Consider the following 27,499-nt stretch of genomic DNA (forward strand, 5'->3'; position numbering starts at 1 on the left):
TAAGCATTAAAACAAACTGGTCTCTGTGTGTCTCATATCTTTTCTTGTGTTTCCTGAATCTTCTCTACCACCATTAAGTAATAACACACAAAAATAAAATGAAACGTGATTTTTAAACGTGACCTTTAATCATGTTGCTACATGTTTTAACCGTGTATCAAACAGGCAAAAGAAATTATAAAACAATAGTAATGTTCATCATTTATTATTCCTGAGTGTCAGACACACTTTGCCCAGTATATATCATGACATTATTTAATCTGTTTTACTGTGGAGACGTGTTAGCAAAGTGTAACAGGTACCTGCAAACATCAGTTTTATTTTATATAATGTTTACATTTCATCTAATGAACTTTAAAGGTGTCATTATTATATCACTATTATCATATTTTCAGTAAAACATTTCAAGCAGTTATCTGGTAAGTGAGACTTCATGTCCAGAACACAGTTTGCAGTGCAGGCATGTGTCCACATGATGATGCTGTGATCTTTTTCATCAGCTCGTATGCTGCAGAATGAAACAGCAACATAGTAAGTTTGTTACAAATGCAAGGAAGCAAAGAGACAACATATTGAATGTTTTCTGCTGAGACAAAACAGGAAGAGAAAAATCAGACAAATAATATCTAACATACAGACCTAACGTCCATCAGTGCTGCCATGTTTATTGACAAAATGTTGAGAGTAGTTAAGGGGTCACCTGAAGAGGAAGAAAATGGATCCTATCTACAAAAATGTTTTTAAAATAGCAAATAATGACACAGACTCCTACTCACCAACAGGAAGTCAGGGGAAATCACAGACGTTGGCACCTGCAATATTATAAAACCACAGTGGTACGTTTGAGAGGTTTTCCAATCCACTGGTAAATATAGACAAAGATTAACATTGTGCAAACCCTTGAGCTGCAGTGACACTGTGAAAATTATAGCATCCTTCTCTTTCCTCAACTTCTCTTTTGAGGCGTGACTTGTTCATTTATGTAAAATATGTGGTGACACAATGACATATCAAAGCTTTTGGTCAACAACAATATGCCTTAGTCCACAAGTCAAACAACTATTAGGCCAATAAACATTACAATCATGTCAGACACATAACTCACCATTAAATCACCAGCTTTGGATGTTAACATGCTATTTAATGGCCATTTACATTGTGAACAAGGAAGCAGAAAACACAAAGTGGAACTGTAAGTGGGTCAAGAGCCAAATTCTGATGGTTAGACAGCTGAGTCAGAGCAACTACCAAACTGCAGCCCTGTTGGGATGTTCTTGGTCTGCAGTGGTCAGGACCTACCAAAAGTGGTCAAAGACAGGGAAACCACTTAACCAGTGACAGGGTCATGGGCGGCCAAATCTCACTGATGCAGCCAAAGTTTGCTGAAATACAACAGTCTCCCTGATGGCTGTGGCCTCTTTTAGCAGGATAATCCACCCTGCCACACTGCTAAAACATGATATTATTGTTAATATTATTATTATGTGTATGTGCTGTGCGTGTCCTCAGTTCCTCATTTAGACAGAGATGATGAGACTCTCAGTATTAAGCAGACTGTCCTTGGCAATGCTTAAGGATACAAATAATAAAAAGTTTTAGTAAAATCTGTTCCTGGTTTGAATGTTAATATTCCATTCAATGGCTTTTTCTTCCCAGTCAATACATATGGCTTAAACAGCCTTACTCCACCTGCTAGTAGGCACAGTAGGTCCTTATTATTCAATGTAGCTTTCTTGTCATGGTTACAATACTACTTGCAGAGTTGCAACTTTGGTACAATTACTAAATGTTGTTGACCTTTGGTTTGAAACAGAAATTGCTGTTGTTTCCATTTTGTTTGTTTGTAAAGAAACAAGTAAAACTGTGGGTACGTCTCATCACCGCTTCTTCTCACCTGATATCAGGTAAAAATGCATCAATATCAATGAAATTGGTATTAAATTTTCCTCCATTATGAATGATTTGTCATATGTGTGTGTCTCCTTCAGGACTGATTTAACATTGTGCAAAACCTTGAGCTGGCAGTGACACAGTGAAAATTATAGCATCCTTCTCTTTCATCAACTTCTCTTTTGAGGCGTGACTTGTTCATTTATGTAAAATATGTGGTGACACAATGACATATCAAATCTTTTGGTCAACATCAATAAGCCTTAATCCACAAGTCAAACAACCATTAGAGAATAAACATTACAATCATACCAGACACATAACTCACCATTAAATGACCAACTTTGGATGTAAACTTGCTATTTAATGGCCATTTACATTGTGAACAAGGAAGCAGAAAACAATAAGTGTAACTGTAAGTGGGTCAAGAGCCAAATTCTGATGGTTAGACAGCTGAGTCAGAGATACTACAAAACTGCAGCAATGTTGGGATGTTCTTGGTCTGCAGTGGTCAGGACATATCAAAAGTGATCAAAGAAAGTGAAACCAATGACCAAGTGACAGGGTCGTGAACAGCCAAAGCTCATTGATGCACGTGGGGAGTGAATGTTGGCCCATGTTGTCTGATACAGTAGACAAACTACTGTAACTCATAAGGTTTTTGCTGGTTTTGATAGAAAGGTGTCAGAACACACAGTGCATTGCAGTTTAGCTGCAGACCAGTCAGGGTGCTCATGTGCCCAGCGCCTACTGCAAAAAACACCTACAATAGGCACATGAGCATCAGAAGTGGATCATGGAGAAACTAAAGAAGGTGGCCTGGTCGGATGAATCAGGTTTTTTTTTTTTTTTTTTTACATCATGTGGATGGTCACGTGTGTTTGTCACTTACCTGGGGAAAAGATGGCACCACGATGCACTATGGGAACAAAGCAACAAGGTGGAGTTGATGTAGTGTTTTAGACAAGTTTCTGCTGTTTTGCCATTCATTCATGTAGAAGTTGATTTGACGCAAACCATGTACTGTACCTAAAGATTCTTGCTGGCCCAGTACACCCCTTCATGGAAACAGTATTTCCTGATTGCCTTGGATTCTTTGAGCAGAATAAAGCACCCTGCCACACTGCAAAAATCGTCGAGAATGGTTTACAGAACAAGGTTGAAGTGTTGAATTAGCTTCCAAATTCTGAGGGATGTGTGGGAAAAATAAGTGCTATCAACGGAGGCTAAACTTTGCAGAACTTACAGAAGTTTAGTGATCTGCTACTGACAGCTTAGTTCCAGGTACCACAGTGCACCTACAGAGGTGAGTGGAATCCATGCTTCAGCAGATGAGATTTTTTGGCATCAAATGGGATTTAATATTACACAGGTGGTTTTAATGTTATGGCTGATTATTGTATATGGCACTTTTTTTGCCTTACAAGACAAAGCACATTGCAATGTTCCTTCTCACTGACATATTTATGCACACATTCACACACTGCTGACTGCAGTGCTGCCGTGCAAGGTGCTGGGCTGATTAAGTGGAAGCAACGGGGAGTTCAGTGTCTTTCCCAAGGACATTTCAAAATATGGAGAGAAGGAGCTTTATCGAACCACGGAACCTCAGATGGGTGGAAGAAGGCATGTGTACTTTGAAAGCTAAGATTATTGCAATTAAAAGTGCTTTACAGATGATTGACAGTTGAAAAAATGTGACCCAAACAAAGACAATAAAGATAAACAGTCCAGACAGTGATAATAGTGAACACAAAACAAGAGTATGAATAAAATTAATAATATAAATATTTTAATAATAATAATAATTCATTTTATTATGTTAACTTCACCCCTGCTCTGTGGAGACTCCACCACTGTGCCGCCCCAATTGTAGTCATCAAGAGCTTTTTTATTGTTGAACAAACCTGTGTTACAAGGAACAGTTTTCAGTCACATTTGTGTTTCCTCACTTAAATTCCATCAGATAAAATTAAAAATCCGAACTTTCATCTGATCTCAATTATTTGATTTTAAACCCAGCCGTCTTTAGTTCACTCTAAAATTAACATATTGCTGTTATTATTGTTGGAGGGAACTTTACATATCTGAGTAATTCAAAAGAATTGGTTTTGGTTTATTTGGATAATTGCTATGGTTTATACAACCATGAAATCATTGTAATTTGTTTTTACACTAATTACTGTCTGTAGGGCTTTTTTCATAAAACTGCAGGCATCAAATATTGTGTGTCACTGGAAAGAAGCTGTAATTTCACTAAATTGATAAAGAAAGACATCTCAGATTTAAGAAATTAGTGGCTGTGTTGTTTAATCTCATAATTCTTTGAGTTTCCAAATACTATTAGTATTAATAATATTATTGTTATATTAATTATCTGTGTTCTGTTTCCTCAGTTCCTCATTTTTTCAGAGATGGTGAGATATGAAGCTGCATATAAGAGCTGGTCTTTGTCTTATTTGTTGTCTCTAGAGCTGAGGACTGAAGCTACGAGCTGATACTGAGAAGGAAGAGGAGGTCGTTTTACAGCAGGTTTGATACATATTCATTAATCATCATATGTGTGACTGACAGTCACTGTGTAAGACGTCTTACTAACACGTTTGTTCTCTTGACTAAAGGTAGAAATCTGCATCATCTCACCTCTGCCATGAAGATTCTGGCTATGTGTGTCCTTGGTTGTGCTGTGGTGGTTCTGGTTGGAGCAGCAGGTCAGTATTTCTGAGAACTGAATAAAAAGACACAGCGTCATTGTCTCTGTTTCTATGTGTGTAGTAATAAGAGATCAACCACATCAATAACTGCTGTTTCATACTGTCCAGCTGTTGAAGAAGAAAAGGCCCAAAATGATCAAACAGGTCAGTGTGTGTGTTTTATTGTTAGAAACTATTCACCCATGTGTTATCCCCTGCTTATATATTGCATTGACATAACTTCAGTAATTTTCATGATAAAACATACTGAACAGTTTGATTTGTCACTGTGTATATACTCACTGTATTCAGTAATTATCAACTATTCTTTAATTCCTCTCAGAAAGAAACAACCTGGACAAGCGATACACGTTGTACCATCGTGGTTGGTCTCGGATTAATGGTCGCGATTTCTTCTACGTTCGCTCTCCCATGACTTGGTATCAAGCCGAGGTAAATACAAAGCTCATTCTGTTTGGTTACTTTCACACTTACAGTTAATACTTAATCATTTAACTGTGACGTTCTTTTTTTCTCCACTGTAGAAATACTGTCAGTCTATCGGTGCAAACCTTGCGTCAGTGCACAACGCACTCGAACACCGATGGCTTCAGAAGCTGATATTTGTTGCCACTCACTACTACAAAGAAGCATGGATTGGAGGATCTGATGCACAACAGGTTGTTTATTTAGACTATTCTATATTATTACACTATTCTAACACTAAGATTTTTTTTTATTTATGGAACTATATGATTTTTCATCTAGAAAGGTATCTGGTTCTGGAGTGATGGCAGTCGTTTCCGCTATACATACTGGTGTCGAGGAGAACCTAATAACTCTTATGGCCGGCAGCACTGTTTGCAAATGAATCAAGGAGGTAAATCAAAAGACATTATTTTTATTCAGTGGTTTTCAGTGGAGTGTGAGGAAACAGACCAGAGATGCCACAAGATCATAATCATTTATTTAGGCTACTTACTTTATTTAGCACTGGATCATGGTGTAATATTAGGATTTTTCTCATCTGACCAGTACATTAGTGATTGAGGTATTGAAGGATCCCAACATCACACAGCTGATGATTAGATACTGCCTGTTAGTGGTGTCAGACCACATATCATTTAAAAGGTGTGAATGCAAATATGCCCGTTGTACTGGGAGGTTTGTGGCTTGCTGTGCCTCAGATTTTTTTTTTAAAGTGGCCTTGTTCTAAAAATATGTTTGGGAACCGTTGGTTTGAATAAAAAAGTGTTTAAAATTATGAAATTAATTTAATCTCAAACAGACAATCCTTTGGTTTGCGTAGTCCTGATGGTCCTCCATATTTTTTTACAGCTCATAACTGCTGGGGTGATCTTCAATGTTACACTCGTCGTCCATCTATCTGTGTAAAGAAAAGATGTTGATTCCTCAGCTGAGACAAAGGCTTCACCCGTCAAAATCGAACACAGACATCTATGGACATGATGGAGTTTATCTCATCTGTCCTTGTATCACTGATCTCATTTATAACATGATAATCTCATTTCACTTTCACAACTTTATCTTCTATCGCTGTGATGCTACTTAAGTGACATAAACAGGAGCTGGATTGTGTCTTTGGGTTTGTGCCTTTAATAAGAGCAAACTGAATGTTTGGAAGAAGGTTTTTTTTTAACGCAACTTTATTCTGCAGAGTGAACTGTTCTTTCTTGTCTTAAATAAAAACTCTTAAGCATTAAAACAAACTGGTCTCTGTGTGTCTCATATCTTTTCTTGTGTTTCCTGAATCTTCTCTACCACCATTAAGTAATAACACACAAAAATAAAATGAAACGTGATTTTTAAACGTGACTTTTAATTATGTTGCTACACGTTTTACCCGTGTATCAAACAGGCAAAAGAAATTATAAAACAATAGTAATGTTCATCATTTATTATTCCTGAGTGTCAGACACACTTTGCCCAGTACATATCATGACATTATTTAATCTGTTTTACTGTGGAGACGTGTTAGCAAAGTGTAACAGGTGCCTGCAAACATCAGTTTTATTTTATATAATGTTTACATTTCATCTAATGAACTTTAAAGGTGTCATTATTATATCATTATTATCATATTTTCAGTAAAATATTTCAAGCAGTTATCTGGTAAGTGAAACTTCATGTCCAGAACACAGTTTAACTCCATCAGAGACCTCTACCAGAGATATGGACGAAGGTTCTCCCAGTTCTTCAAACTCTGCCTCCTCTTCAGAGGACATGTTGGCAGGGTTCAGGAGCTCCTCAAAGTGTTCCTTCCACTGTTCAACCATATCCTCTGTCAGCATGTAGAGAGTAATGAAATCATTCAAATAACCTACAAAATGCTATTTTTTAAAAACAGCAAGATAGAGACTTTTCCTCTAGCACCTTTGTGGGGTGTTTATGGAGACATTTTGGTAAGTGTACAACTTTTCTGTATCTTTGTGTTATAGTTAAATGGAAACAGTTTGGTGACAGCACGTTGTTTTCCTCCAGTCCAAACTCAGCCTAGTGGGGTCCCTATCACTCCTGCTGCTCCTCCTCCTCCTGTCATGCCTTTGACCAAGCTGGTGTGCACTGCTGTTCATCCTCTACACTTTCATACTGATACTAGCTAAGTGGGCTTGAGGTAAAAAACAAAAAAATACTGTATTTATGATCTTTTATGTTGAGATAAGTCCGGTTTTGGACCTTATGTATGCAGACTCTGGAGAATCTCTTTATTGTTTTGTGCTAATTGACTTAAAAGTAACCTGTTTCACGTTTTCATAAAAGTGCATGTTGCTGGCATGTTGGAGAAGTGTTTATATTTGTGTGGTTGGAAAGCAACCACAGGTGACCTGGTTTTGGATAAAGAGATGAAGTCAGCAGCAGTAGAGCTGGTTGTCACAGCAACAACTACTGTATAAACATCATTGGTTGAAAGTAGGAAGAAGGACAAAGTTGAGTGAACGCTGAGGCCCCCTACCTGAGCCTTGGTGTAGCTCGTCAAGATGACAATGTGCAGGATGAGGGGTGTTCTCATATTTTGTCTATTGCTATTTATGTGGAAAATCAGACAAATAATATCTAACATACAGACCTAACGTCCACCAGTGCTGCCATGTTTATTGACAAAATGTTGAGAGTAGGTAAGGGGTCACCTGAAGAGGAAGAAAATGGATCCTATCTACAAAAATGTTTTTAAAATAGCAAATAATGACACAGACTCCTACTCACCAACAGGAAGTCAGGGGAAATCACAGACGTTGGCACCTGCAATATTATAAAACTACAGTGGTACGTTTGAGAGGTTTTCCAATCCACTGGTAAATATAGACAAAGATTAACATTGTGCAAACCCTTGAGCTGCAGTGACACTGTGAAAATTATAGCATCCTTCTCTTTCCTCAACTTCTCTTTTGAGGCGTGACTTGTTCATTTATGTAAAATATGTGGTGACACAATGACATATCAAAGCTTTTGGTCAACAGCAATATGCCTTAATCCACAAGTCAAACAACCATTAGAGAATAAACATTACAATCATGTCAGACACATAACTCACCATTAAATCACCAGCTTTGGATGTAAACATGTTATTTAATGGCCATTTACATTGTGAACAAGGAAGCAGAAAACACCAAGTGGAACTGTAAGTGGGTCAAGAGCCAAATTCTGATGGTTAGACAGCTGAGTCAGAGCAACTACCAAACTGCAGCCCTGTTGGGATGTTCTTGGTCTGCAGTGGTCAGGACCTACCAAAAGTGGTCAAAGACAGGGAAACCACTTAACCAGTGACAGGGTCATGGGCGGCCAAAGCTCACTGATGCAGCCAAAGTTTGCTGAAATACAACAGTCTCCCTGATGGCTGTGGCCTCTTTTATCAGGATAATGCACCCTGCCACACTGCTAAAACATGATATTATTGTTAATATTATTATTATGTGTTTGTGCTGTGTGTGTCCTCAGTTCCTCATTTAGACAGAGATGATGAGACTTTCAGTATTAAGCAGACTGTCCTTGGAAAATTCTTAAGAATACAAATATTAAAAAATTTTAGTAAAATCAGTTCCTGGTTTGAATGTTAATATTATGGCTTAAACAGCCTTACTCCACCTGCTAGTAGGCACAGTAGGTCATTATTATGCAATGTAGCTTTGTTGTCATGGTTACAATACTACTTGCAGAGTTACAACTTTGGTACAATTATTAAATGTTGTTGACCATTGGATTGAAACAGAAATTGCTGTTGTTTCCATTTTGTTTGTTTGTAAAGCAGAAGTAAAACTGTGGGTACGTCTCATCACCGCTTCTTCTCACCTGATATCAGGTAAAAATGCATCAATATCAATGAAATTGGTATTAAATTTTCCTCCATTATGAATGATTTGTCATATGTGTGTGTCTCCTTCAGGACTGATTCAACATTGTGCAAAACCTCTAGCTGCAGTGACACAGTGAAAATTATAGCATCCTTCTCTTTCATCAACTTCTCTTTTAAAGCGTGACTTGTTCATTTATGTAAAATATGTGGTGACACAATGACATATCAAATCTTTTGGTCAACAGCAATATGCCTTAATCCACAAGTCAAACAACCATTAGAGAATAAACATTACAATCATACCAGACACCTAATTCACCATTAAATTACCAACTTTGGATGTAAACATGCTATTTAATGGCCATTTACATTGTGAACAAGGAAGCAGAAAACACTAAGTGTAACTGTAAGTGGGTCAAGAGCCAAATTCTGATGGTTAGACAGCTGAGTCAGAGATACTACAAAACTGCAGTGGTCTGCAGTGGTCAGGACCTATCAAAAGTGGTCAAACAAAGTGAAACCAATGACCCAGTGACAGGGTCGTGAACAGCCAATGCTCATGATGCACGTGGGGAATGAAGGTTGGCCCATGATGTCTGATACAGTAACTCAAAAATAAGGTTTTTGCTGGCTTTGATAGAAAGGTGTCAGAACACACAGTGCATTGCAGTTTAGCTGCAGACCAGTCAGGGTGCCCATGTGCCCAGCGCCTACTGCAAAAAACACCTACAATAGGCACATGAGCATCAGAATTGGATCATGGAGAAACTAAAGAAGGTGGCCTGGTCGGATGAATTGTCTTTTTTTTCACATCATGTGGATGGTCACGTGTGTTTGTCATTTACCTGGGGAAAAGATTCAATTCAATTCAATTCAACTTTATTTATATAGCGCCGATTTACAACAAAGTCATCTCAAGGCACTTTACAGAATAAAGTCCAGACTACACAAGTATGTAGAGTAGGCCCTGTAGGCTCAGGGTGGGCAGCCATCTGCCTTGACCGGTTGGGGTAAGTGGAAAGTGGAGGGAGAAAAGAACAGAGCAACGAAAAGCAACAACAAAACAACAACAAAGCAAAAACAAAGCATTGTACAGGTTGGTAGGACACAAAATTAATGGCATACAGTGGTGACAAATAAATGTATAGAGAAAAAGAGGAGGGGAGCTCATTGCACTTGCAAGAGTCCCCCAACACTCTAAACCTATAGCATCTTAAGTAGGAGTTAGTTCAGGTTGAGTGAGCAGTTTTAACTATAAGCTAACTATAAGCTATCTAACTATAAGCTTAACTATAAGCTTTGTCAAAAAGGAAGGTCTTAAAGTAGAGAGGGTGTCTGCCCCCCGAATCTGGATTGGAAGCTGGTTCCACAGGAGAGGAGCTTGATAGCTAAAGGCTCTGCCTCCCATTCTACTTTTGCAAACTCTGGGAACCACAAGTAGGCCTGTATTTTGGGATCGAAGTGGTCTAATCAGGCGATACAGAACTATGAGATCTTTTAAATATGATGGAGCTTGACCATTAAGAGCTTTGTATGTAAGGAGGAGGGTTTTGAACTCTATTCTAGATTTTATGGGAAGCCAATGGAGAGAAGCTAGTGAATGTGAAATATGATCTCTCTTTCCTAATCCAGTCAGCACTCTTGCTGCAGCATTTTGGATTAATTGAAGGCTTTTTAGGGAGTTATTAGGACACCCCAGAAGTAGGGAATTACAGTAGTCCAACCTAGAAGTAACAAATGCATGGACCAGTTTTTCGGCATCACTTTGAGACAGGATGCTTCTAATTTTAGCAATGTTCCGTAGGTGAAAGAAGGCTGTTCTAGAGATTTGATGGCACCAGGATGCACTATGGGAACAAAGCAACAAGGTGGAGTTGATGTAATGTTTTGGACAAGTTTCTGCAATTAAAAGTGCTTTACAGATGATTGACAGTTGAAAAAATGTGACCCAAACAAAGACAATAAAGATAAAAAGTCCAGACAGTGATAATAGTGTACACCAACAAGAGTATGAATAAAATTAATAATATAAATAACAACCATGTTTTTTGTGGTAACTTCAACCCTGCTCTGTGGAGACTCCACCACTGTGCCGCCCCAATTGTAGTCATCAAGAACTTTTTTATTGTTGAGCAAACCTGTGTTACAAGGAACAGTTTTCAGTCATATTTGTGTTTCCTCACTTAAATTCCAGATTTAAATTCCATCAGATAAAAGTAAAAAATCTGAACTTTCATCTGATCTCCATTATTTGATCTTAAACCCAGCCGTCTTTAGTTTACACTAAAATTAACATATTGCTGTTATTATTGTTGGAGGGAACTTTACATGTCTGAGTAATTCAAAAGAATAGGTTTTAGTTTATTTGGATAATTGCTATGGTTTATACAACCATGAAATCATTGTAATTTGTTTTTATACTAATTACTGTCTGTAGGGCTTTTTTTCATAAAACTGCAGGCATCAAATATAATATTGAAGTGACGGCATCCCACCACTAGATTTCAGTGTTTCCATCAGTCCCACTTTTCCGAATTAACATATACATATAATGATTCCAAAATGTCCAGGAAGAGGAAAATTGATGCAGATGTAAGGCTGTTTTAAGAAAGATGGGAAGGCGAAAATATGTTTGTGCTTCAAGGAGAAAACCACTATGTCTTTTGTGTTATACACCCCTGGACTGGAGGATCTGATGAGTAACAGGTTGTTTTTTTATTATTACACTATTACACTATTATTGGATTATTTTATATTATTACACTATTCTAACACTAATATTTTATTTAATTTATGGATCTGTATGATTTTTAATCTAGGAGGGTACTTGGTTCTGGAGTGATGGCAGTCGTTTCCACTATTCATACTGGTGTTGAGGAGGAGAACCTAATAACTCTTATGTCCGGCAGCACTGTTTGCAAATGAATCAAGGAGGTAAATCAAAAGACATTATTTTCGTGACCTTTAATTATGTTGCTCCAAACTTTAAGCTTGCATTAAACAGGCAAAAGAAATTATAAAACAATATTTATATTCATTATATATTATTCCTAAGTGTTGGACACAGTTGCACAGTACATATTGTGACCTTATTTAATATGTTTTACTGTGGAGACATCCTCAAAACTTCGAGGATTACATGTGTCAGCAATGTGTCATCATTATTTTCAACAATATTCAAATTTAGAAAATGTCATTTATAAATGTACATTTTAATTGTATATTCACTACAGTGTATTAACTGTATACTTTTATAAATAACCCCCTTTTGCCCATTTTACTGCATTATACATTTATTTTAAAATGACAAAATATTGCAAGATATTTCAAATGATCTACATGCAGTAACTTATAATAATAAACAAATATATGATTTTTTTAAAACAAAAATAATGACACCCATCGCTGTGGTAATTCAGATTGCCCTTTGCACATCATAAATTCAAGGTTCAACAATCAGCTGAATACTCCTTTCCTCCCAGGGGCTGAGTAGTGTGATACCTTGATAGTTGGAGCACAACCCCTGATCAACTGTTTTAATATTGGGGGCCACCACCCGTCCTCCATGCGATACTGAACAGGCATGTCAACCAAGACAGCCTGACAATGTCCACAGCCTTCAGCAACTCAGGACAAATCTCATCCACACCTGGTGACTCTGCTGCTGAGGACCTCTTTAACTCCATCAGAGACCTCTACCAGAGATATGGACGAAGGTTCTCCCAGTTCTTCAAACTCTGCCTCCTCTTCAGAGGACATGTTGGCAGGGTTCAGGAGCTCCTCAAAGTGTTCCTTCCACTGTTCAACCATATCCTCTGTCAGCATGTAGAGAGTAATGAAATCATTCAAATAACCTACAAAATGCTATTTTTTAAAAACAGCAAGATAGAGACTTTTCCTCTAGCACCTTTGTGGGGTGTTTATGGAGACATTTTGGTAAGTGTACAACTTTTCTGTATCTTTGTGTTATAGTTAAATGGAAACAGTTTGGTGACAGCACGTTGTTTTCCTCCAGTCCAAACTCAGCCTAGTGGGGTCCCTATCACTCCTGCTGCTCCTCCTCCTCCTGTCATGCCTTTGACCAAGCTCACGTGTTCATCCTCTACACGTTCATAGTGATACTAGATAAGTGGGCTCGAGGTAAAAAAACAAAACAAAATATACTGTTTTATGATCTTTTATGTTGAGATAAGCCTGGTTTTGGACCTTATGTATGGAGACTCTGGAGAATCTCTTTATTGTTTTGTGCTAATTGACTTAAACGTAACCTGTTTCACATTTTCATAAAAGTGCATGTTGCTGGCATGTTGGGGAAGTGTTTATATTTGTGTGGTTGGAAAGAAACCACAGTTGACCTGGTTTTAGATAAAGAGATGAAGTCAGCAGCAGTAGAGCTGGTTGTCACTGCAACAACTATAAACATCATTGGTTGAAAGCAGGAAGAAGAACAAAGTTGAGTGAACGCTGAGGCCCCCTACCTGAGCCTTGGTGTAGCTCGTCAAGATGACAATGTGCAGGATGGGGGGTGTTCTCATATTTTGTCTATTGCTATTTATGTGGAAATAAGTTGTAGTAGAAAAAAATGTTTGTTAATTTTGCTGAGATAAAACAGGAAGAGACTCTTTCAACCAATTTTATTAAAATAGCAAGTAATGATATTGCAATAAGCAATTTTTTCATTTTGTGGTTCAATGCTAATCTGCTAATATAAGTACTGTTCTAACTGCAATACTAAAGCAATACTCTTCTACTGACCTGTCGTAGCAACACTTTTTAGAATCATGACAGAAAGTCAAAACAAAGACTCTGACTCACCAACAGGAAGGCAGAGGGAATCTCACAAGTTGGCACAATTGAGAGGTTTTCCAATCCATTGGTAAATATAGACAAATATTAACATTGTGCAAACCCTTGAGCTGCAGTGACACTGTGAAAATTATAGCATCCTTCTCTTTCCTCAACTTCTCTTTTGAAAGGTTCTTCATTTATGTAAAAAATGTGGTGAGACAATGACATATCAAATCTTTTGGTCAACAACAATATGCCTTAATCCACAAGTCAAACAACTATTAGAGAATAAACATTACAACCATGCCAGACACCTAACTCACCATTAAATCACCAGCTTGGATGTTATCACAGTATTTAATGAGAAAAACAAAATACAATGAGAAAAAGTGAGATTTTTAAATGTGACCTTTAGTATGTTGGCTCCAAACCTTAATCTTGTATCAAACTGGCAAAAAAAATTATAAAACAATAGTTGTGTTAATAATATAACATTCCTAAGCGTCAGACACAGTTTTGCATTAGTTAATGTGTTTTAATGTGGGGGCGTCCTCAAAACTTTGAGGATCACATGTGTCAACAATGTGAATTTTTCATGCTTCATGTCCAGAACACAGTGTGCAGTGCAGGCATGTGTCCACATGATGATGCTGTGATCTTCTTCATCAGCTCTTATGTTGCAGAATAAAACAGCAACATAGAAAGTTTTTTACAAATGCAAGGAAGCAAAGAGTGAATGTTTTATTGTTCTGGTGACTGGTGTGATTCACTTTTCAGGAATACTGTGATCCAGGCAACGCAGCTCATGGGTTATCAAATGCATTTGACCTTGAAATTGTTCACAGTCCACTGTTGGTGCAGTGAAATGAAAATGGTAGTTTAGATTCCCAGTGATCGTAGAACCTACTGTAAAACCTGGTACATAGCAGCACTGTCCCTTTCTTCACCTCCACATCCTGTGACCACAGAGACAAATGGCCATGATGTGAATATGCTCTGTGGACACAACATCACGTCTTTCCTCCTTCATACACCCATTGTAAAATTGTGATGTGTGCCTTCATGTGTGAAAGGGTGTTTCTGCAAAAGAGAGCTGGCGTCTCAGCGAAGCTAAAAGTGAAAGCAGAAACATTCCCAGCTTGCGCTGATAGTTTGCAGACTGTGAAGAACATGGCCCTTTACACTGTTGCTGTTTAAAGTGGACTTTATGGACCTCATTTTCATTTACAGTTTTTTTTTACTGTGGACTCAACATATTTGCTTGGCTTTCGTTACCTGTTCATCCACTGAAGGTAAACCGACATGTTAGATGTTTATTGGCAGCTGTCTGCGTTCACACCAGCTATTTAAGTTCAATGTCTGCAGACACATCTGCAGCCAGATACTTATCACCGATCAGCCGAATTCAGCTCTTGCCCTGATCTCTCATCACGTTTAATCACAGCCATTTATTGACTAATCAATGAGTGATAATTGCCTCATTTCTGGAACATAGACTGAATATAGATAAAATTGTCAATAGTAAATCGTCTTGACAGTTAAGGACAGACCACCGTGCTAGATCCATGCACAGGTTCACGCACATAATCCACACTATGGACTAAAGGGTTAAAATCCGGGTAATTTCCGGACCCTCTTACTCAGACATTTGCATTCTCACATAAAGTCTGGAAAAGATCAGGATTCCAGTGCATGTTTAACAGAGGCACATGACTAAATATCATAGAGGCAATCTGCCATATGATTTTATGTCCACATTTCCCAGAGCTATAAGCCAAAATTATAAAACACTGAAACTGCTTTGTCAGTTAATGTGTCTTTAAGAATTCAAAGTGCTAAAAACAATCAAGGTTCCAGCAAATGTGAACTTTTCTTGGTTTATGCCTTAATATCCAAATTACTGATGTCTTAAATAAGTGGCAAAGCACCAGATCATCAATTTTTCAATGTTGTAATGTATTATTTTTTTATTTATTAGTGTGATTGCGCCACAGGTTTTGGTCAATGCCTTATATCTCCAATACTATAACCTTCAGAGAGATGAAAGTTGGAAGACAGCTGCCTTATGATGTTCTGCTTCACATACTACATGTTTGAATCCCCCACGCCCCCAACTGGCCATTCATGGAACTGCAATTGTTGATTTTTTTTTTTTCCCAAAGTGCTTTCGTTTTTCAAATGTTCAGGGCTTCCGATCTTGCTTCCGATCATACTGAAAGCCAGCTGCTACAGCGGCTCGCAGCCTTCGCCGCCGCAGTAGCTGGCTTTCAGGAATCACATGCATTTTCTTAAGGAAATGCCCATTCTAGTTAATATTTAAGATACTTCCATTGTCCTCATTAGTAGGAACTGTTATAGGCTGTTTTGGTCCTCCGATTTATCAGCCTCAGATTTCAAGTTCAAACATGAATGTGTTTGAACAACTCAAAACTCAAAATGCATATTTGTCTGGATGTGATATCGCAACTGTGTAAGTGCACTGATTAATAGCTCTGGCCATAATTAACCCCGTGATGACTTAGCTTTGATCTCATGTCTTTCTTACTCTCCTCATGTGTCTCCTCTCTCAGGGAGAAGATGATCTTCGGGATTAGTCTGCTCCTCATTTGTCTCATTTGTAGTGAATGTGACACAGACGTCCTATCAGGCAGAGGAGAATCACAACATCACACTGGGGTGGACCTTCACCACCAAACCTGACATGTCCATCACCTCAGTTAAAACCCTCTGTAGCCTTTGATTGATCACAAGCACTTTGTCCTGTTTCATCTACATGTTGGTGTTGAGTTGTTGAGTCTCAAGATCAGCAGTTTTCAGGATGAGTCCAGTTTGAAAAAGATGTTCTCAGAGAATCAGGATTCAGACTTCAACTGTCCAGACTCAGGTCTGAGGACTCAGAACTGTACCTGTGTGGAGTCGGAACAAATTATGGTGGAAAATTTAGTAAATGCCAACTTAATGTCACTCGTAAGTTGATTCATTACAACTAGTGTGGCTAAAATTTTCCATCATGATTACATCAAACCCAAGTATTTGTCCTGTAATCCTAAGAGTCTGAACACAAAATCCTAAATCTAATTGTTTTTGGGTATTAAAGCATAAAGCAACAAAAGTTCACATTTGCCGTAACCGTAAGTATAACATAAAATGATCAGCTGTTAGATTGATGCAAAATTGGATTATATTAAATCTTTGGTTTCACCTAAAAAGGTATTGCCAATCGGTGCTTGTTCTCTTTCCTGTAATATTAACAGCTGCTGATGAGCTCAAGGCTCAGAGATTAATTGTGAGTTCTCTACCAGAGAGTCGGTGAAGGATCAGCCTCTACATCAGGCTGAAACTGACAACAGCAGCAGCTCTACTGCTCCGTTTAGCCTCAAGTCACTGTTTCAGCAAAGCTACTGAGAAGAGAGTGAAGCAATGTTCAACAGTATAAAAGTTACATTTCTCAGAGAGCAGACTTCTCTCTGTCCCTGTCACTGAGTCATCAGAGCATCAGCTCAAGACCTGAGTCAGGAAACAGAAGGACAAAATTCAAGGCTCTGTTCCTCCATCATCAGAAAGCTGCATAGTGATGTGAAATGGAAATGTTGCCGTTTAGAGATATTTTTTATATAACTATCGGTTTACATTGAGCTTTTTGATGTGTTTAAAAAGACAAAATCAGTAAAGTTTCTTTTTTTTTTCCCTTTGTAATTCTGTGTGTGTGTGTGTGTGAGTGTGCGTGTGTGTGTGAAAGAGAGAGAGAGATATTAATATGTTATTGCCTCACAATAACAGCAGTTAATGTTGCTGGACATAGCTCTGATACAAAACACACTTTCATGGTATTAAGACCAATGGTCTTCCAGAATTCTAACAACACTAGTTTAACAATTTGAAATTATATGAATATACTAGGAATTTAAAAGTAAGTAGCTGAGGAAGGACTAGCTAATAACTAACAAAGCAATAAAAATGAAGTTGCTGGTTTCTAGAGATCAAAATTGCCCCAAATATTTCACAACCAGTTGTGCTAAAGGAAGCTAGACACAGTCTGCAGGCAATTTGGGGTTTGTGGTTTTACAGACTAGAAAATGTTTTTCCTCCAGAATCTTCATCAGAATGCTGACAGCTGAAGTAAGTGTGATGCACTTCTAAGAAGTTTCATCCCGTACACTTGATGCGGAAACTGTATGAGAAATTTAATTTGTGGGAGCAACAAGCTAAAGTGATGAAAACAAAAACAAAAGGAGTAAAAGAAGAAGTTCCTATACAATTTATTTTAAGCTCATAAAAGGCTGAAAAAGGAATCAAACGTAACCTGATTATTTGAAAAAGTTTCTACATTCACCTTAAACACAAAGCTGAAAAAAGCTGAACAGTATACATGTCCTTAAAGAGCTGAACATTTAGATATTTGACTAGTTGTTCTACCTGAAACAATTCAAGAGTGGTTAGGACAAAAACCATTGGAGAAACAAGCTGTCAGTGAATGTTGTGGCTGATGCTGTTTTACTTTATTACATTCAGTCTGTTTTCTGAGCGGTCAAAATAATTCCTGGTGGTAAAGTACCATTCAGGTCTCCTGGCAAAGTGCAACTTCCAAAAGGATCATATGCTGAATCAACACCTTTCTAAAACAGAAACTGAACAACATTATCCAGGACTATTGTCAAGATCTTGGCTTGTCCCTTGTCCTAGGTGTCACTTTGACATTAATGAAGTATTTTTCTGAAATTTGTTTGACAAAGTCGCCAACTTATATGGACAATGATTGATTCATAATGTCAATAAAAGGGTGGAACATCCAAGAAGGTGAATATTTTTATAGGATGTCTGTTCTTCTGGCCTCTTTGGCAGTTTCATAGTCACAATACTACCTGCAGGGCTACGACGTTGGTACATTTAGGTACAAAAACTGTGAGCTTAGGGTTAAAGAAAAGGTTGTGGTTCAGGTTAAAATAAAGTCACAGCATTGAATAAAGGTTGCTGATTTGAAATAGAAATAGTTGTTGTTCCTAGTTTGTTCAGTTGTAAAGCATCTGTGCAACTGTGAGCACTTTTCATTACTGCTGTCCCTTACAGCATCGCTTACCGCTGGTTTACGTGTTTTTCCTCCTGTAGAGGTGCTTTGTCACCTTTTCTCAATACATTAAAATGCATGCATCTTCCTGCTCTAATAGTATAAAACAACAGTGGTACATTTAATAGGTTTTCCAATCCATTGGTAATTATGGACAAAAGGAAGCCTCCAGGACTTGTGCAAACCCTTGTGCTGGCAGTGATACCGTGAAAATTATAGCATACTTCTCTTTCCTCAACTTCTCTTATGACTCTAGACTTGTTCCTTTATGTAAAAAATGTGGTGAGACAATGACATGTCAAGGCCTTTTGGTCAAATGGTCTTTATCTACAAGTCAAACAACCATTAGAGACATTACAATCATGCCAGGCACCTAACTCACCGTTAAATCCCCCAATTTGGATGTTATCACACTATTTAATGGGTATTATCTCTTACAGGTAAACCCAGGATAATCAGAGAATGCATGCAGAGATACAGCACATAAATATGTTATAAGAACCCAGATTGATAGAGAGATTTTGGATCATCCACATGTCACTTCCACATCATATCCACCAAAACTCCCCCACCCCACCCACACATCGCAGACAAGGAAAAGGTTGCAACAATGTTACATTTTAAATATGAGAAACTTTTCAATCCTACATTTTCTGAGAGCAGCAAGTGAACATTTTGTCCGTGAAGTCAATGTGTTGAGAGCAGCAAACAAGGGCAACTGTAAGGGTTTGAGCGACTTTGACAACGGCCAGATGGTTAGATAACTGGGTCATAACAACTCAGAAACTGCAGTTGTTGTAGAATGTTCTCACCCTGCAGTGGTCTGCAGACAACCAGGGATGTTAACCTGCAACTTTCTAACCCTAACAACCAGATGTTTGCTACAAACTACAAAAAGTAGGCCTTCAAGAGCTGATCTAGAATTGTACACATTTTTTTCCTTTTTCTTTCTTTGGAATTACAAGCTGCTACTGCTAAAAAAGTCATTTTGAGAAAATTGTGCTTAAAATGTACAGTATGACATCACATCTTTTTACTTTTTCTTTAACGGCTGTAAATGCTTTTAAGGTGAATAATTTCAAATTTTTAATCACTAGTTTCCATATGAACGAGTTGAGATTCTAATTTTAAGTTCTTCAGCTACACTATACATTGAAGTCAATGCTTAGAACATTTCTGGCCCTGCTGCAGCCAAATGCAGGCACTTCAACATTTTACAGGAGAACATTTTATGTCTTTTGGTTTTTTGTGTAATTCTGTGGCTTCTCATGATGTTTGCACGAGAAATGCATAGCAGTTCTACTAATGCCAGCTGTTGTAGAGTTGCATCTGTGGGGTTAAAGCAGCTTCTGAGGTGAAGTGGAAATGTGCACCTTTATTGAAACATTTCAGTTTTTGGTGGATCATTCAGTGTTTGTCAAGACTGTCTTCTACATTAAAATAGTGGATTTTAAAGATAACTGCAGAAAAACAAATGCAAAAGAGAGGATTCTGGGCTTCTCATGATTAGAGTACGGTTTATGCAACTATGATATTATTGTATCATTGTAGTGTTTTTATATTAACTACTGTCTAAAGGGCCTTTTTTCATAAAACTGCAGGCATCAACTCATGTGTGTCACTAAAAAGAAGACCTTAATAGATAAAGAAATAAATACATCTTTGACTTTTTAGGAAAATCCCAGATATAAGAAAGTAGTAATAAAGTGGTGTGTTGTTGAATCAAATTCTTCTTTGAATTTCCTCAAACTAAAATTCTTTTATTATTGTATTATTATTACATTTATATCTACAAATATGTTGTGTGTCCTCAGTTCCTCATTTTGTCAGAGATGGTGAGATATGAAGCTGCATATAAGAGCTGGTCTTTGTCTTATCTGCTGCCTCCACAGCTGAGGACTGAAGCTACAAGCTGATACTGAGAAGGAAGAAGAGGTCGTTTTACAGCAGGTTTGATACATATTCATTAACCATCACATGTGTGACTGACAGTCACTGTGTAAGACGTCTTACTAACACGTTTGTTCTCTTAACTAAAGGTAGAAATCTCATCATCTCACCTCTGCCATGAAGATTCTGGCTGTGTGTGTCCTTGGTTGTGCTGTGGTGGTTCTGGTTGGAGCAGCAGGTCAGTATTTCTGAGAACTGAATAAAAAGACACAGCGTCATTGTCTCTGTTTCTATGTGTGTAGTAATAAGAGATCAACCACATCAATAACTGCTGTTTCATACTGTCCAGCTGTTGAAGAAGAAAAGGCCCAAAATGATCAAACAGGTCAGTGTGTGTTTTGTTGTTATTCCACAAAAACTACTCATCCATGTGTTATTCCCTGCTCATATAATACATTGGCATTACTTTGCCATAATAACCCTGTAACATTGTTATTACAGAGATTTTACCCATATATAACTGTATTTCCAAGAATTTGCCTTTATAATTATTAAGTTATTACCAAGCTGCAGTGTAAAAGCAAGAATGTAATTTTCATTCTAATGATCTATTTTTTAATCAAACAATAAGTGATTTTTAAATGATACAATTCCCCTAACTTGTTTCATAAAAAAAAATATAATGGACGTATGCTGTAAATATATTGATTGAACATCCTTACAAACAGGTGCATATGATCAAAATGTCAAACTCTGAGGGAAGGAAAGATTATTGGATGCTCTTGATCGCTGGTACTGAACAGTTTGAGTGATTTGTCACTGTGTATACTTACTGGATTTAATAGTTATAAACTATTCTTTACTTTTTCTCAGAACGCAGGAACCTGAACAAGCGAACCGTGTTATCCCTACATGGTTGGTCTCGAATTAATGGTCGCTATTTCCACTTCGTTCCCAAACCCATGACTTGGGCTCAAGCCGAGGTAATTACAAAGCTCATTTTGTTTTCTTACTTTCACACTTACAGTTAATAGTTAATCATTTAACTCAGTTACTCTCTTTCTTCCAATACTGTAGAAAAACTGTCAGTCCATTGGTGCAAACCTTGCATCAGTGCACAACACGTACGAATACCACGAAATTCAGAGGTTGATAACGACTGCCACTCATGAGTACAAAGAAACATGGATTGGAGGATCTGATGCACAACAGGTTTTTTTATATTACACTATATTAGACTTTTTTTATTATACCACTTTAAAGATTTGTTTACGTTTTAATTTATATGATTTTTCATCTAGGAAGGTACTTGGCTCTGGAGTGACGGAAGGTCACTCCAGTATACAAACTGGGCTCCAGGAGAACCTAATAACATTCATGGCCGGCAGCACTGTTTGCAAATGAATCATGGAGGTAAATCAAAATACATCATTTTTATTCGATGGTTTTCGGTGGGGTGTCGAGGGAACAGATCAGAGATGCCACAAGTTTATGATCATTTGTTTAGGCTACTGAACGTTTTTAAGCAACATGTCACCACATAAAGCTTGAAATGCAACCTTCTCACCGTTCTCCAGAAATGTCCATCAGTCAACGTACAGTAGATCACCCATATGAAATATGTAAATATGCAAAACATAAATGAAGCTTTAACTTTTAGCTCTTTATCAGGACCTTTAGTGTTTAAAGCAAGTAGCTTTGGAGTAAAAGATGTGCCAGCGTGAGTATATGGTAACGTTTTTTCTGGGTAGCCTAAATGACCAGCCAAACTTCAATAAAGGCAGAGGGGTGCAGTATACTTATACAATACTTTCAGCTTCAGTGATGCAATTAGTTCCTTGCTTGTAGTAATGACTGAGATGTTATTGCATTTTATCACAACATCATAGTAGAAGATTTTTTTCATGAGGCAAACCGCATTACTGTTGGTCTTAATTTAAATGGGCAGTGATTCTGTTGTTAAGCCCACAGATATGGTGGAACATCAGGATTTGTCTCATCTGGTCAGTACATTAGTGCCAATAAAGGATCCCAACACCGTACAACAGAAGATTAGATACTGTCTGTTAGTGGTGTCAGACCACATACAGTTTCAAATGTGTACATGCACTTAATACATGCTCTTTGTATTACCCATCTCATTGATATGGTTTTACATATATGTATGTACACATATTGGGGGGACTCATTTTAAAAGTCTGGGAACCATTGGTTTGAAGACATTTACATTTACATGTAGTCACTTAGCAGACGCTTTTATCCAAAGTGACTTACAAGTGAGGTAGAAGGCAGCAAGAATCTAAGTTAAGAAGAAAACATCAAAGCAAAGTCCTATCAGAAAAGTTTCACATTTCACGAGATGCAAGTGAAAGGTGTTTTTTTAATAGATTTAATTGCATAGGAAGGTGTGGAAGAGTTCTGTTTTCAACATTTTTTTTGAATATTGGGAGTGAGTTTGCTGAGCGTGCAGAGTTTGGTAGTTCGTTCCACCATCGTGGGATCATTGAACTGAAAAGTTTTGCTTGGTGTCTTCTGGGCGGTGAAGAATAAAGTATTTAAAAATATGAAATTAATCTAATCTCAATCCGACAATCTTTTGGCTTGGTTTGTGTAGTCGTGACCGACCCTCGTGTTTTCACAGCTCAGAAGTCCTGGGATGATATTGAATGTCACGTCCAACGTCCATCTGTCTGCGAAAAGAGAAGTTGTTGATTCCTCGGCTGAGACAAAGACTTTACCTTTCATAATCGACCACAGGCATCTACGGACATGAGGCGTTTATCTCATCTATCTTTGTATTACCCATCTCATTTATAACTCTTATTTCACTTTCACAACTTTATCTTCAATTGCTGTGATGCTACTTAAGAAACAGGAGCTGGGTTGTATCTTTGGGTTTGTGTCTTTCATAAGAGCAAACTGAATGTTTCGAAGAAGGTTTTTTTAACGCAACTTTATTCTGAACTGAACTGTTCTTTCTTTTCTAAGTAAAAACTCTTAAGCATTAAAACAAGCTGGTCTCTGTGTGTCTCATATCTTTTCTTATGTTTCCTGAATCTGTGTCACCGTTATGTAATAACACACAAAACAAAATATAAATACAAAAGGTGAGATTTAAGTGTTGGACACAGTTTTGCACAGTAAATATGGTGACATTATTAAATCTATTTTACTGTGGAGACGTCCTCAAAACGATGAGGATCACATGTGTCAGCAATGTGTATCAAATGCCTGCAAACATGTCAATCTTATTTTAAAAAATGTTTAGATTTAGAAAACGTCTAAATGTAATTCTAATTAAATTTCATTCTAATTAAATTTAGATATAATTTAATTATATTTGATATAATTTGATAAGATTTTATTAGATTATCTAAATTTAATCTAAAATTATAAAAGATTTCAAGCAGTTATCTGGTAACTGAAGCTTCATGTCCAGTACACAGTTAGCAGTGCAGGCATGTGTCCACATGATGATGCTGTGATCAACAGACACTGTAGTAACTAACATAAAACAATTTTTATGTATAACAGTTTTAACTGTATTTATGATCTTTTATCTTGATACAAGCCCAGTTTTGGTAATTGACTTAAACGTAACTTGTTTCACGTCTTCATAAACATGCATGTTGCTGGCATGTTGGGGAAGTGTTTATATTTGTGTGGTTGGAAAGAAACCAAAGGTGACCTGGTTTTGCATAAAGAGATGAAGTCAGCAGCAGTAGAGCTGGTTGTCACAGCAACAACTATAAACATCATTGGTTGAAAGCAGGAAGAAGAACAAAGTTCAGTGAACGCTGAGGCCCCCTACCTGAATATAGACAAAGATTAACATTGTGCAAAACCTTGAGCTGCAGTGACACAGTGAAAATTATAGCATCCTTCTTATTCCCCAACTTCTCTTTTGAGGCGTGACTTGTTCATTTATGTAAAATATGTGGTGACACAATGACATATCAAAGCTTTTGGTCAACAAAAATATATCTTAACCCATAAGACATTAGACCAATAAACATTACAATCATGCCAGACACTTAACTCACTGTCAAATTATTAACTTTGGTTATCAACTATGTTATCACAGTATTTAATGGCCATTTCTATTATGAACATGAAAGCAGAAAACACTGACTCCAAAACGGCAGCGCTTGTTCTCTGTCTGCAGTGGTCAGGGTCTACTAAAAGTGGTCAAAGGCAGGGAAACCAATGAACCAGTGACAGGGTCATGAGCGGCCATAGCTCATTGATGCATGTGTAGATTAAAGGTTGGCCCATGTTGTCCGATACAGTAGACAAACTACTGTAGCTCAAAAAAAAGGTTAATGCTGGTTTTGATTGAAAGGTGTCAGAACACACAATCTGGTTTAGATTATTAAATTAATCTAATCTCAATCAGACATTCAATTCAATTCAACTTTATTTATATAGCGCCAATTCACAACAAAGTCATCTCAGGGCACTTTACAGAATAAAGTCAAGATTATAAAGATATATAAAGAGAACCCAACAATTCCCCCTGGAGCAAGCCATAGGCAACAGTGGAGAGGAAAAACTCCCTTTAACGGAAGAAACCTCCAGCAGAACCAGGCTCAGGGTGGACGGCCATCTGCCTCGACCGGTTGGGGTGAGTGGAAAGGGGAGAGAGAAAAGAACAGAGCAACAAAAAGCAACAACAAAACATCGGGCAAATTGGTAGGACCAGTAGCTGCACGCTGGAAGACACACAGCTTCAAAGCCGGGGGACACCTGCAGAAAGGGACAGAGAGAGGGGGACAGAGGAGGACAAAGACAACTACGGGAGAGAACACACAGAGTTAATGACATACAGTGGTGACATGTCTCTGGTGTGGTTTGTGTCCTGACCGACCCTCGTGTTTATGGTATTTTTACAGCTCTATAAAAACTGGGATGATGTGGGATGTGACCATTATCGTCCATCAGGCTGCGTAAAGAAACAATGTTGATTCTGGCTGAGTCAAAGACTTTACCCATCAAAATCAACCACAGACATCTATGGACATGTTGCCATTTATCTCATCTGTCTTTGTAACCGTGTAATTGTTACGGTTTTTGTTAGGGATGGACCCAAGAGAGGAGACAGTGAGAGGGATGAACATAGACAAGTAAAGCAAGTAAACACAAGGGGAAGGCTAAGGAAAACTATCTTAACATAAATACTCTAAACTAGAAAACACAGAACTCAACTACCGAACAGGAAGAAGGGTAATAAACACCGGACAATTTTTAAATCAAAAGAAACCTAAAAGTTTAACAAACAAGACGCACGAGGACAGGCTAAGGGTTTTATTTTTTCGTCCTTTTGGCTTAGGAAACTAAACGGGTTGGGAAAACCAAGACACACACACACACACACACACACACACACACACACACACACACACACACACGGTAACACACGGTAACAACGACGAGGATCTGGCAGGGGTGTGAAGGGAAGACAGAACTCAAATAGAGGAGGGAACAGGTGCAAACAATGAGGGACAACAAGGGTAAAGCTGGGCAAAAAGAACCAGGGACAGGAAGTAAGGAGAAGGGGCCACAAAATAAAACCAGGAAGTACACCATGACCGTGACAGTAATAACGTGATAACTTCTTATCACATTTCACAACTTTATTTTCTATCGCTGTGAACTGAATGTTTGTAAGAAGGTTATTTAATGCAACTTTATTCTGCAGAGTGAACTGTTCTTTCTTTTCTTAAATAAAAACTCTCAAGCATTAAAACAAGCGGGTCATAGCAACATAGCAGAGTTACTCAATCATACCTAAGATGAGCATATATGATATACCTCACATGAGGAAACAGCAACACTAAAAGAAGTAAAACAAGGTTAAATCTTGACCCAGACTGCTATCCTATGTTGCACACACACACACACACACACACACACACACACACACATGGAGTAGTGCCATTTTAGGATATTAACAGCACCTTTTTTTCTTTTTTAAATTAAATTAAATTAGCACAATCTTTGTTGAATTGTCTGTTCAGTTGCTCACCAAGTGTGCTTTGGGTTGTATAGCTAATTAGCTACACCTTACATGGTCTATACTTACCGGCCCGAGGTAAAAGAGAACAGGGTACAGGTTTTCATTTAGGCTGATATGAATTAATTCATCCAGATTTTAACTACCTTCATCCTAATTTTTCCCCTGCTGCCTCTTTACCAGAGCCTGCACAGGCCTGAAATTACAGATAGTGGTACAGATACTGATACACTGGTTAACCATAGCTTCCTTCTTATTGTAACAGTTGTTGTGGTTGGTGGAATATTTTTAAGCTGTAAGGACTTTGACTCATTCCAAGATATTAATTTCAGGTTCTAGATAAAACTGACTGCAGCCTTGATCTAGTGAACCTGGCTTAGGCACAGTCTATTTCTTTTACATCAACTAGTGGAGGCTATTGACACTTTAAGAAAACTCTTATAGAGTCTATAACTAAAACAAGGAAACCTACAGATGTTGTACTTAGGGCCTAACTGCTTTTGGCAGTCTTGCCAGGTCAGACGGATTCTTAGATATCTTCTGTTGGTTTCTTTGCTCTTCTGGTGAGCTGAAGATTCTTGATGCAGACTGACAGTAAAGACACCTGTGTCTGGATGGTCCAGTCCCTGGTTAATAAGTATTAATGGCTACCATTACACCATGAAGACAGAAGAACACTCTAAGCAACTTAGAGAACAGGTCACTGGAAAGCATAAGTCAGGGGGTGGAAACAAATAAAATCCCTAAAGCACTGAGCATCCGTTAGGATTCAGAAAAATCCATCATCAACAAATGGAAAGAATATGGCCCATTTCTAAATGGAACAGGCCGTCCTCACAAGCTGAGCG

At 37.8% G+C, this 27,499-nt stretch overlaps 2 protein-coding genes across 5 annotated transcripts; both read left to right on the plus strand.

The window, feature by feature from the left end:
• The first annotated feature begins 4,362 nt into the window (after positions 1–4,362).
• On the plus strand, positions 4,363–23,600 carry LOC137138161 (ladderlectin-like). Of its 4 annotated transcripts, XR_010915900.1 has the most exons (8): positions 4,363–4,422; positions 4,512–4,601; positions 4,713–4,748; positions 4,927–5,036; positions 5,129–5,263; positions 5,352–5,463; positions 5,922–6,231; positions 23,576–23,600. XR_010915900.1 is itself a non-coding variant. In XM_067525154.1 (7 exons), the coding sequence occupies exons 2-7, from the start codon at positions 4,541–4,543 to the stop codon at positions 5,990–5,992; spliced, it is 525 nt and encodes a 174-aa protein (XP_067381255.1). In that variant the 5' UTR covers positions 4,363–4,422; positions 4,512–4,540; the 3' UTR covers positions 5,993–6,313. The 4 variants fall into 4 exon arrangements, 3 of the variants coding, with proteins under 3 accessions (XP_067381255.1, XP_067381257.1, XP_067381256.1); XM_067525154.1 differs by lacking the exon at positions 23,576–23,600 and having other exon boundaries at positions 5,922–6,313; XM_067525156.1 differs by lacking the exon at positions 23,576–23,600 and having other exon boundaries at positions 5,356–5,463; positions 5,922–5,940.
• On the plus strand, positions 20,567–23,529 carry LOC137138160 (ladderlectin-like). The gene is made up of 7 exons (XM_067525153.1): positions 20,567–20,698; positions 20,788–20,876; positions 20,988–21,023; positions 21,512–21,621; positions 21,716–21,850; positions 21,940–22,051; positions 23,280–23,529. Exons 2-7 carry the CDS (start codon positions 20,816–20,818, stop codon positions 23,348–23,350), a joined length of 525 nt encoding a protein of 174 aa, XP_067381254.1. The 5' UTR covers positions 20,567–20,698; positions 20,788–20,815; the 3' UTR covers positions 23,351–23,529.
• Positions 23,601–27,499: the final 3,899 nt, after the last annotated feature.

The sequence above is a fragment of the Channa argus genome, chromosome 12 (genome assembly GCF_033026475.1).
Source record: "Channa argus isolate prfri chromosome 12, Channa argus male v1.0, whole genome shotgun sequence".
In the NCBI taxonomy this organism is placed as follows: domain Eukaryota; kingdom Metazoa; phylum Chordata; class Actinopteri; order Anabantiformes; family Channidae; genus Channa; species Channa argus.